This window comes from Neomonachus schauinslandi, chromosome 6 (assembly GCF_002201575.2).
Source record: "Neomonachus schauinslandi chromosome 6, ASM220157v2, whole genome shotgun sequence".
Lineage (NCBI taxonomy): Eukaryota > Metazoa > Chordata > Mammalia > Carnivora > Phocidae > Neomonachus > Neomonachus schauinslandi.
Window position 1 is genome coordinate 115,072,985 of NC_058408.1, and position 12,440 is coordinate 115,085,424.

The 12,440-nt window shown below is 45.7% G+C and overlaps 1 protein-coding gene across 1 annotated transcript; it reads left to right on the top strand.

Moving 5' to 3' along the window:
- The first annotated feature begins 518 nt into the window (after nt 1-518).
- C6H10orf53 (chromosome 6 C10orf53 homolog) lies at nt 519-10,895 on the top strand. Its single transcript, XM_021700135.1, has 3 exons — nt 519-615; nt 10,020-10,139; nt 10,831-10,895. The coding sequence occupies exons 1-3, from the start codon at nt 519-521 to the stop codon at nt 10,893-10,895; spliced, it is 282 nt and encodes a 93-aa protein (XP_021555810.1).
- The last annotated feature ends 1,545 nt before the right edge of the window (nt 10,896-12,440 follow it).

The window sequence follows — 12,440 nt, forward strand, 5'->3', positions numbered from 1 at the left end:
GCACCTTACAAGGGTTTCCAGCCTCCTCCACCCCTGGCTTGCCTGGGAAGGTTACTTGGCCCCTTCTGAACCTCAGTTTTGTAAATACAAAATTAAAAAATACAACCTACTTCATAAGAATGGTAAAATGATTAAATGAGATAATATATGGAAAGTGCTTAGCAAGCACCTGTAACCGGCTATAATATTGGCTACTGTTATTTATCATTAACACTTGCCACACCGGCAGAAATCCCCCGTTTACCTGGCAGTCAGGGTGAGAAGGCAAGTCGCCTCTGACTACCACCACACCTTTCTTATACTCCAGAGGTGGTGGTGCAGATATCGAGAAAGGAACGTTCCTCATCCTGGGCTCCCACGCAGGCACCCAGCATGGGACATGGGGCAAGGACCCTCAGGTCCCACCCCTACCCGCCCTGGCCCCGCCCACCCCCACGTGGCCACACCCACTCCCAAGGGCCTGCAGAGCTGTTGCCTAGCAGTGTGTGTTGCGCTTTAGCCGGTGCTCGCGGCCGGCCATGCCGAAGGACGCGGTGGTCATCGTTCGCTACGGGCCATACAGGGCAGTCGGCCTGTCTGTGGAGTACCGCACCTTCCGCCTAGAAGGCCTGCAAGGTGGGCAGCCGAGCGTCGGACGCCACTCAACTCCATGTGCCCAGGTGCACCCCAGCCTCTGCACACCAGTGCAGGCTGTGCTCTCTGCCTCTACCTCCTTCCTTCCTCAGACCCTAACCAAGTCCGTAACCTCCAGAAAGTCTTCCCACGGGGGACCAGGCAGTTAACACAAGTTATTTGGATAGGAGGGATTACATACCCTGCTTTAGGCATTGGAAAACCGAAGATCAAGAACATTAAGTGACTTTTCCAAGGTCATATGGCGGCAAAATGGTGGAGAGTCTATACCTTCAGCATTCAATCAGGCAACAAACTTTTCCTGAGCACCTAATGTGTGTTGGACACTCTTCCAGGTACTGGAGACACACTGGGGAACAAAGATAGGTGTCCTTCAAGTGACCTTCTCATTGTTGACTACTAGTTGACAGTTGTGCCTGGGCCTCCAACAGAGGAACATAAGCATAGTGGGACCCGCCACTGGCCATAATTGGAGGGGAGAGGGGGAGATCTGGAAAGGTTTATTCACTAGAATTTTACTTGAGTTAAGTTTTAAAGAGCAAGGAGAAAATAACCAGGTAAAGAGAAGAAAAAGCATGCCAGACAGAGGGACCGGAATTTTGAGGACCATGTTCCTTTTCAGCCATCTTAAACTCCATGTGTTTTTGGCTACATAGGTGGAGGTACTGAGTTAGCTCGGCAGTTCTGGAGTTCAGAGAAAAAGTCTGAGCTAGAGATAGAAAGGTCTGAGTCATGGACTTGGGGACGACATACAGAAAGAGAAGAGAGCCCAGGCCTGAGTCTTCAGTGCTTTAAAATGCTCTAATGTCCCAACGAAACCTTCTCGCCAGCTTTCTCTCTCAGGCTTCATGAGGTTCGTTGTATGTCTCAACAGTCTTTTGCCCAGACAGCTATGTATTTTTCATTTGCCCGCGTGCTGCCCACAGCTTTTCCACCCTGTGTGCATTCTGCATCAGGTGAAACAGAGACAAGGGCCTTGTGCCAGTCCTTGAGGTAGCCCCCAGACAGGGCAGCAGAGACAAACACAGGAATTTGCAAAGAAGGTGTGCTCTGCTCCCTCTAGACTCAGGAACCAGGGCCCACACAGGGGACAGGGGCTGCCATCTTCAAGGCTGCCAGCAAGCCGGGGAGGAGGTGGGGCAAGGGCAAGTTGAGAGGTCACAAAGCTTTCTTACCACTTTCAAGTTGCCTTTGTCTTGACTCAGCATTTACTCTTTTGCCAACTCTGACTATTTTCCAGAGTTCTGACAAAGTGGGTTCTCACAGTTTCTGGTGGTTTTTTTAACTTCTCTGTGGAGAAATGGGAGTTTGGAGTGCCTACTCCACCATTTTGCCGCTGTCTGCAGACCCTTTTTAATTATGTTTCTTGCTGCTGCCATAATCTGCATGACTGTATAGAGTTCAACTAGATCATTTCCATACCAAGAATTATAGTAAAGGAGAATGCATAAATAAGCATTTGTTATAGCGCACAATTTACAAATATTGAGGCGGGGGGAGGGGGACTTCCCATATAGTTTGCACACAAATCCATTGACTCAACTGATCACCTCTGGTCACTTGTCTCCTACTTGCTTTCTTGGCACTGCTGGCAGAGCAGAGATTAAGCCCAAGGACTCTGAAGTCCAACCAATCTCCTTTTGAATTCGTCTTCACCATTTAGTAGCTATGTGGCTAAAGTCAAGATCAAGTTATTTTACCTTTCTGAGCCTCAGTTTACCTACTGGTAAAATGGGAGCAGATTCCTACCTCACTGATGTGAGATTCCAATGGGAAAATGCACACAGTCACGAATATCATTCCTGCACATAGTAAATGCTCAACAAGCATTAGTCTTACTACTCCAAGGCAGGGGGGTTACTAGGAAGGGGAGGAGGGAGCAACGTGGGGCATGCTGGGGAGCAGCAAGCAGCTGGGTCAGGCTGGAGGATGTTATGCAATGAGAGAGTCAGGCCTGTTTTACCCTTGACAACAGGGAGCCAGCAACATTTCTTGAGCTAAAGAATGAGATTAAGGATGTGCCTTAAGAGGCCAATTCTGAAAAAAGAGATTTGGGGAGGGGAAGTGAGAGAAAACAAATTATTAAGAAATATTAAGAGATTAGAAATTAAGTTCTGAAGTTCAGGGGAAAGACAAAGAAAACTACCTGACTACTAAAGACTACTTGAGTCAGAAGTAGTTGTGACTTTATTTTTTTTTTAAGATTTTATTTATTTATTTATTTATTTATTTATTTATTTATTTATTTGACAGAGAGTGAGAGAGCACAAACAGGGGGAGTGGGTGAGGGAGAAGCGGCTCCCTGCTTAGAGCCCGACTCGGGACTCGATGCCAGGACCCCGGGATCACAACCCAAGCCGAAGGCAGATGCTCAACCAACCGAGCCACCCAAGTGCCCCAGTAGTTGTGACTTTAAATAACATCTATCTGCTAATGACTCCCGAACTTATCTTTCCAATCAGGACCTCTCATTGTCACTGGGATGGTTGGTAGGCATCTCAGGCTAATATGTCCAAAGTCTCTAAACTGACCTCTTAATACCCAGCACCCCCCAACCCCTCCTGCATTCTCCTCATCTCAGTGCACACAGCTCCAGTCTTTCAGTTACTCAGGCCAAAAAGCTCACAGGCATCTTTCTTTTTTTATTTTTTATTTAAATTCAGTTTAGTTAACATATAGTGTTATTAGTTTCAGAGGTAGAATTTAGTGATTCATCAGTTGCATATAACATCCAGTGCTCAGTACATCACGTGCCCTCCTTAATGCCCATCACCAAGTTACTCCATCCCCCCACCCACCTCCCTTCCAGTGACCCTCAGTTTGTTTCCTAGAATTAAGAGTCTTATGGTTTGTCTTCCTGTCTGTTTTCATCTTATTTTATTTTTCCTTCCCTTCCCCTATGTTCATCTGTTTTGTTTTTTAAATTCCACATATGAGTGAAATCATATGGTGATTGTCTTTCCTGACTGACTTATTTCACTTAGCATAATCCCCTCTAGTTCCATTCAGGTTGTTGCAAATGACAAGAGTTCATTCTTTTTGATGGCTGAGTAATATTCCATTGTATATATACACCACATCTTCTTTATCCATTCATCTGTCAATGGACATCTGGGCTCTTTCTGGGTTTGGCTATTGTGGACATTGCTGCTATAAACATTGGGATGCATATGCCCCTTCGGATCACTATGTTTGTATCCTTTGGATAAATACCTAGTAGTGCAGTTGCTGGGTCATAGGGTAGCTCTATTTTTAACTTTTTGAGGAACCTCCATACTGTTTTCCAGAGTAGCTGCACCAGCTTGCATTCCGACCAACAGTGTAGGAGGGCTCCCTTTTCTCCACATCCTCACCAACATCTGTCGTTCCCTGACTTGTTAATTCTAGCCATTCTGACTAGTGTGAGGTGGTATCTCACTGAGGTTTTGATTTGTATTTCCCTGATGCCAAGTGATGTGGAGCAGTTTTTCATGTGTCTGTTGGCCATTTGTATGTTGTCTTTGCAGAAATGTCTGTTCATGTCACAGGCATCTTTCTGTCCTCTCTTTGCCTCACACTCATCACAGCCACCATCATCATTTCCTGCCTGGACCAGTGCCCTGGCCTCTTCCCTGAGCTCCCTGTGGCCACCCTCGTCCCCTGCAGTCCGTCCTCAGCACCAAAGCCAGGTGATGTCTTTAAACTTGAGTCAGAGCACAGCCTGTGCCTCCAAGAACATCCTGGGGGCTCCCAGCTCACTCAAGGGAGAAGCCAAAGGCTTACAGTGGCCTTCCTGGTGCACTTTGGCCTTGGGGCTTGGCCATTGCTCCACCTGGAATGCTCTTTCTCCAGATCCCTGCCTGGTCCTCACTCTTCACTCTCTCACAGCCCCTGGGTGTTTCTCAAAAGTCACCTTCATCCACAGGTGCTCCTTGACCTTCCCCATCGAAAATGTCAACACCTCCCTCTGCCCCTCTTCCCTATCTCCATTCCTTCCTTTTTTTTTTTTTAAGATTTTATTTATTTATTTGACAGAGAGAGAGAGGGAGAGCACAAGCAGGGGGAGTGGGAAAAGGAGAGGGAGAGGGAGAAGCAGACTCCCCACTGAGCAGGGAGCCAGATGCGGGGCTCAAACCCAGGACCCTGAGATCATGACCTGAGCTGAAACCAAGAGTCAGACGCTCAACCAAATGAGCCATCCAGGCATCCCTGTGCTAGGTACATCTAAAGGGTCAATAAACATGAGTTAAAATAAACGTGAATGGAGCTGAACACTGGATCCACAGGAGGTGAGACTTGGGGAGAAAGCAAGGAAAGGTGTGAACAGCAGTGGCCCCTCTGATGGGCGCAGAGGTAGGAAAGAACCCAGAGCAAAGGAGACCAGTGAGATGAGGATTTCAAGAAGAAAATGGCTAATGGGCACCAAACTGTTAAGTAGGAGTCATTTCTAGAAAAAGATGAATTCATGGCTGATGAACGACATAGAAAAAAGTGTTCTTTTTTTTTTTTAAAGATTTTATTTATTTATTTGACAGAGAGAGACACAGCAAGAGAGGGAACACAAGCAGGGGGAGTGGGAGAGGGAGAAGCAGACTCCCCGCAGAGCAGGGAGCCCAATGTGGGACTCGATCCCAGGACCCTGGGATCATGACCTGAGCCGAAGGCCGTCGCTCAACTGACCTGAGCCACCCAGGCGCCCCGAAAAAAGTGTTCTTAAAGACTTGCAATGAGAAGGCAAGATGGCACAGAAACTTCAGAGGGCAACTTGACCATGTCTTAAAATTTAACCATGAACTGTAGAACCCAGCTACTCCATTGTTCAGTCTCTTTCATATCTTTCATATATATACTCGCACATGTACATAGAGGCATGCCCAGGAATGTTTTCTGCAATGTTGTTGCTGATAGTGAAGAATTGAGAACAACCAGAGAAAGGACTGGCTTAAATAAATTGTAGTCCATCCATCCCATGAAATGCAGTGCAGCAGATCCATGTATATTGATAGGGCGGGATCACCACGACACAGCGGTGAGGGAATAAGGTGTGTTCCTGAATTCCACCTACACTGTGATCCCATTTCCATTGAAAATGACAAAGAGAAGGGGAGAGGGATGAATATGGTGATTTAACAGTTTTTGTCCTATAATTTCAAGGTTTTTAAAAAATCGTGGGCCTGCATTACATTTATAATCTGATAAAATTTTAGAATTCAAAATAGTTTGGGGTTTTTTTTAACCAGCAAAAGTATTTTCTTTTCTTTCTTTATTTATTTATCTATTTAAGATTTTATTTTTGAGAGAGAGAGAGAGGGAGAGAGAGTGAGCACGAAGGGAGGGGGGAGCAGCAGAGGTAGAAGCAGGCTTCCCGTCAAGCAGGGAGCCCGATGCGGAACTTGATCCCAAGACCCTGAGATCATGACCTGAGCTGAAGGCAGACACTTAACAGACGGAGCCACCCAGGTGCCCCAGAAAGTATTTCAAAGAAGTAAGAAAGGAGATAAGTCCGAGTGTCAATCTGCTAAGAGGGGCGGGGAGAACTGAGTGAGCCACTGAGTGTGCTAATGGTTCCCCACCTCTGAGAGCACAGGGTCAAGAGAAGGTGGGCTGAAGCCTCCATCTGCAGGAGGTGGAAAAGCAGGGAGAGATGAGGAAGCCAAGAGCATAAGCAGCTCTTCCCACAGTAGGGGAGGGGAAGGAGTATCTTGAGAAGATCAAGGGGAGAATTTTTATGGTTGAAGGAGAAGAGCATTGCAAGCTACCAGCAGGTGGTTGATTTTTAAAGTTAGTTTGTGTATCCCTGAATGATAATTCATATAATGTCAGCAGCCAGCATTTCCTGAGGGCTGCTGACAAATGCCAGGATGCTAACAAAAGCAAGGATCTGCTCCTCTCCCTGTCCCCCACTCCCTCCATCACTTTAGAGTCAATCACACCAAGCACAGAGTGGTGTATTTGCAGGTCCTCCTCTGTAAACTCTGCATCTCAGTTCTGTACGTTTCTTTGAAAATCATAGCCCTTTAGCATGTCCCGAAGCCCTGCTGGCTTTGGAAATATGCCTGATCTTTCCTGAACTTACCGTGCCTTAAGGAATCTGAAAATGTTTGTTCATTCCTTATTACCCACAAATTATAATAGTTCAGCAAAAATGTCTCTACTATGGCCTCAATATTGATGAAATTAAACTATCTAATGCTTAACAGCAAGTCCAAAGTAATTCCCTGGCCATTGTAGCTCCTTGTCTGCTGTCCCGAATGAAGTCTGCCAAATGACCTGCTAAAAGGAACAAAAAGGAATTGAAACCGACCCAGAAAGATAGGATCCGCCCTTATTTAGCTAAGATGCTCTCTGTGCCGTTCTCCCGTCCCTAGCTCCGCATTAGCTGCACACATTAATGGTCATCAGCTCTGCAACTGGGCCGAGCAGAGGAGGGGGAGATGCCTGCCTGTCTGTTTGCTGTGACTTCCGAGCTAGCTGTGTTTAAATCACTCCCAGATGGTGCCTGTGCTGAGAAGAGGGAGGCTTTTCCGTGTCCCTTCATTTTACCCAGATCCCCCTTGAAGAATGAGGTGCCACTTCAAAGAGGCAGGCATTCTGTGGGTGACCTTACAGCTTCTGGTTGATTTATGCTGGAGTTTAGCCACTGCCTTTGGAAAGACTTTGTTGCATGGAGTCTATTTATCTGACCTTTCTTTGACTAGACAACCCCATAGGAGCTCGTAGGAAAAAATGGGGCCTCCATGTAGAGAGGTGGCATTTGGATGAGCCGCAGGAATTCTGGTGCTTCTCCAATTTTGATCCCTTAAGCCCGCGCTGACCACCCTGTAGCTGGGCTCGGCACAGCCTGGACGGATGAGAAGGGGACAGGCGTCCTGAGGATGAATATAGGATGTGGACTCTGAGGTGGCTCATTGCTTTCATAAGAATCAGACTTAGTTCGCTCAGTGTCCAAAAGAGTCATTGGAGGTAGCCAGCACCATTACATTGAGCTCATTTATTTAATAAGCTGTTTTAACACCGGGCACTGGGTTTGGGGGTGGGGTGGTTTATGGTCAGTGAGGGAGACATGTGCCCTTAAAGGCCCCGAGAGCCCATGCTTTGCGAACCATATAGAAGGTGAAGTGAAGGGTGATATAGTCTCTTAAGAGGATTTCTTCCCATCGGGCTTCGTTGGCTCAGGTATGAGGCAGACTCACATTATTTGGCACCACCGACTTCCATAGGGTAGGTTATTTGGTGCATCGAGTCCTGTTTCTTAGATACACTTGGCCATGAAGGAGGACTGCTGTTGTCATAAAGCAAACCCCAAACCCAGGTGCTCCATGAGACTCAGTCAGACGGGGCCCTGCCCTATGCGAAAGGAAAGCGCCGTGGCGGGCCGCGTGGTGCACAGCTTCTCAGGGGCTCCTCCTGCAGAGCCCGTCCTCACTTACACTGCAGTCATGGTGGGCCACACAGAACCCGTGCCTCCTTCTCTCCAGAACCCCCAGGCCTTACAGAGTGGGTGTTGTGTGTGAGTAGGATAGAGGCAACACCTTGTCTCCAGAGATGGAGTGGGAATGGAGAAGCTGGTTTGTTCCTGATTTCTTCCTATCAAATTGAAGTCCATTTCCCAGGAGCATCTTCTGACAAAGCAAAGCCAAGGTCCTGGAGGCCAAATTGCCTCCCACCCACTCACCTGCAGCTTTTCCCTCTCGGGTGACACGTCCCCCCTCCTGAGGGGCTGCTGTTGGGAGAGTGTCTGATCCCCAGATCCACTGGCCATCCCAAACTGCACGGACCGCTTCATTTAAACAAGTCATTGGTCCAAGCTGAGTGCCTTCCTCCAAAGATGTTTAAGACAGGACACTTAAACAGGATACAATAACATAAATATGCCAGAGAAGAAGAGGTGGGTGTTCCATAGAGAGAGGCGTTAGCTGATGCAGGGTCAATTAGGGCCACCACTGGGTGCCTGAGGAGCGCTATCTTGTTAATGGAGATCCTCACTGAGTTACTCTCTGAAGTTCCTTTCCAGAAGTGAAATTAAAATCACGCAATTAAAATGTTCACAGTTGGGGCTGGATGTTCTTGAACTGATTGAAAGATGAAGAAGTGGACACGCCAACATTTTAAAACAGCAATTGTCTCTGTAATTAAATGCAATTAACCGACATAACTGTCTGCTTTTCTGCACATAAGACTGATTGAAATTCTAAGACTTTAAAAAAACAAAACAAAACATGACCTTCCTCTGATTCCTCTTCCCATCTTAACCAAAATTCTCACCAATGTATGAAGACCATCCAAGACGGTGGTTTAGCACACTGATTCTACCACCAATGTTACGTGGTGGACATATTAAGAAAACTGAGGAGAGACGTGTTAGAGAACACAGAACCCCAAGATGGTCAATGCACATCATTTCACCTAAATGCATATATTTTTGGATTTCCACAATAGAGGATAGATCTAAAACTTTTCCATGGCTGATCTCTAGAGAAGTGATAACCAAAAAGCAGCTTCCAAAGTTTAGCTCATTAGCTTTAAAAAAAAAAAAAAGGCATTTTGTTTCTTATTATTATAGAAAATCTGGAAAATGCTGAAAGAATAAAGAGGAAGAGGTTTCACATACTATTACCACAGAGATATACCCACTGAGTGTTTCCTTTTCTTTTCCTATTACATATACATATTTTAATTAGTATTAAAGATATATTTTCATAGATACTATATATATACACCCTGATTGCTTGCTTATGTTACAAATATTTTTCTTGCTATTTAAAAAATTCATAAACATCTTTTGAAGTGTTTGAATAAAACCTCATCATATGGACCCACCATCATTTGCTTGACCATCCTCTTCTGATTAGGACAGTAAGTATTTTCTATTGTAATACTGCAGAAAGGAACATCTTGTTACAAAAGTCTGCCTGAATTTCTTATTTTTCCTGAGGAGGCTTTCTTTTAAGTGCAATTTCCCGGGCCAGAGTTTAGTTCATTTTCTTGAGGCTTTTGAGGCTTTCGGTCTGTACTGCCGAATTACCTCCAGAAAGGTGACCAATTTATTTTTCCACCCGCGGGATAAGAAGTCACCTGATTCCCCACATGCCTTCCAACATTGAGTATCATCTCTATGATAAAAGTTCAAAAACTCTTCCTAGAGACATCTCATATTTTTCACACATCCTATGGGTCTGAGGCAAATTGTAACCAAAACCTGAATTGCTCAGGTCCCTGGCTGCACTTGCCAGCAAAGATGAGGGCACATCTGGGCCAGCGCCAGGTAGGTACCCACCAACGCAGCTGAGTTAAGCCAGAGGCGACTGGAGAACAAGTCAGCTGCCACCATCCATGAAGACATCTGCACATCAGGTTAATCTAGAGCCTGTCCCCATGCTACCCACATCCGTCTCCATCTTTTGCAGCTGTGTTGACCAGAGATGGACACAAAGTCATCCTAGAGAAGATAGAAGACTGGAATGTGGTAGAACTCATGGTGAACAAAGAAATTGTCTTCCACTGTAACATCAAAGACTTGGAGTTTGGTAAGTCCTTCAGCACTGCTCCCAACCAGCACTTTGCCTTCTCGGAAACATGCTCGATTTCAAGTGGAAGTGGCCAGTGGGCTATGCCCACATTCAAGTTGGGTTTTTTTCTGTGTCTTAAATTCTTACTCAAAACCCTGTTCTCTGTGTTACATGCATGAGCACATCCTAAATCACACAGAGTTAAGGTGCTTGATGCTCTGGACTTCTTCCCAGGACACTGGAAACAAAAGAGGGACAGAAAGGAAAATGAAGTTTTAGCCCTAGATTTCAAATGATATCATGGGAATTTAGGGGTAAGAGGTTTGGGGTTTTTCTTTTTCTTTCTTTTTTCCTTTCACATGTGTTTTATTACGGTTTGCCTCCAAAACAGTTTTTGTTCCATTTGACTATTCTACATGGGCTCGCTAAGACAATGGGAGTCGCTACACTGGCAATGTGTGGAATTATTAGTGAGGGTCCAGGGATCTCTCGGCTCTGGAGAGCTTCCTGCCGGGCAGGCTGGCATCACGCCTCCCACACTCTGCTCAGAAATAAAAGCTTGTGCAATCCACTCATACTCTGTTAAAGGCTAGTTAACAATTGACGTGCCAGTGTACTTTGAGACTAGACCTCTAGTGGAAGCCGTGTCTTCTATGACATGACGTTGTATAGAAAACTGGCCAAAAGAAAATCATACCTATTTCCCCAGGAGGTGATGGTAAACTAGACCCGCTGTGTGAAGAGGCCAGGATAGCCGTCCTAAATGCCTACTGATGATCTCGTCCAAACAGGCATCTGAAGTCAACAGAACAGCAGCTGCTTCTGGCCCTTCTATGCAGCAAACAAAGGCAGCTCTAGGTTTTGAAGGCTCTAGCAGGTAACGCCAGCCTGTCCTTCAGCCTGCCCGGCACAGTGTCTCTCACCTGGCTGCACGGAAGCAGGGCCCACACAAATAATAAACATCATTTGCAGCATCTTTCAATCTCAACCCACAGGGAGAGCCCTCCAATATCAATCAGGTACACGTTGAGCTGAAGGAAATAATAAAATGCAATCTAATAACAAAGCGCCATCTCATCCTAATAACACAGAGTTTGCCAGAAGCATCTGAGAGTCCATTCTATAGTAAGTAAAGAGCTAGGAACAGGTGAAATTAAAGATTGGGCGGAAAGGGGAGCAGGGAGGGAGAATACGGGGCCCTTGAAAATCTGAACCAAAAGTTAATGTCAGTATTTGGAAACCCGGCTATCTCTACAGGTTGGTTTCTTGCTCCCAGTGCAATCGTATTTTAAATGTTCATATACACGCACCTAAAGTCAAATCATCAGCTATTCTTTAGAACAAGAAAATTATCTGCCTTGTTTTGCATTCACCAGTCCAACGAGCCGCTCTGAAGAGGGCCCAGAAGAACGCAGGGCAGAAGGGTCATGCGGCTCCTTATTCATGTGGGGGAAAACACAGCCTTGCGGAGTTAAGGAAGGATTTCAGTTATGGTCAGTGTAAAAATCAGCCATGTCAACATGATGTTCTTTGTACTTTCAGGTCCGAGACACCCAACTGTAGCACACGTTCTTCTATAGAGAAATGCAGATATTGATCTGATGACGTTAAATGTGAGGTCATGGTAAAAAGGCATCACACCTTGGAGGAGAAATAGGAGAAAGAGGGTTCCTTCACAGAAGACTCGGGGCGCCCTGGTGAAAGAGAAGAGCTTTCAGGGCTCGGAGCACACACCCCCCCAGGGAGGCAGCCACCCTGCTCCCTGTGGTTTTCGTGTACCTGGGGAGCCACCCTCTCCATCCCTCCTGGTGGCCTCAAGCCCCCTGCCCCCCAGAACTTCAAAGGCCATCTGGGAGGCGATGAAACCACTGTACAAGTTCTCTCTCGTATGTGAGGAGAAGGGGGATGTAATTTTAATTTTCAGCCCAAGCTTCACTTACCAGGTTTCATTCAGAGATTACCATCACTTAGGACTCTGGAAATATTTAATCATCCTCACTGAGAACCTGAGGCTAAAAAACTTTCCTCCTGGTGTCTGGTGCCGGTTTTCACACGTCTTTAGTAACCCTCGATTTAGTCCCTCTTTCTCAAAGACCAGTTTAAGTTATTATAGAGGTAGCATTCTGCTTTCGTATGAACATTTTACTCCAAGAGAAATACATTTTCATTAGAGTAAAATGGAAAAATATAGGTGAGGATAAAGTACAAATTTGATAATGTTTTGGTATATTTCAATTTGGTTTTCTTTGATTTATGTCTGATTATTCATTAAGAGATAGATAAACAGAGAAATTGATTTCACTCATTCAGGATCACATT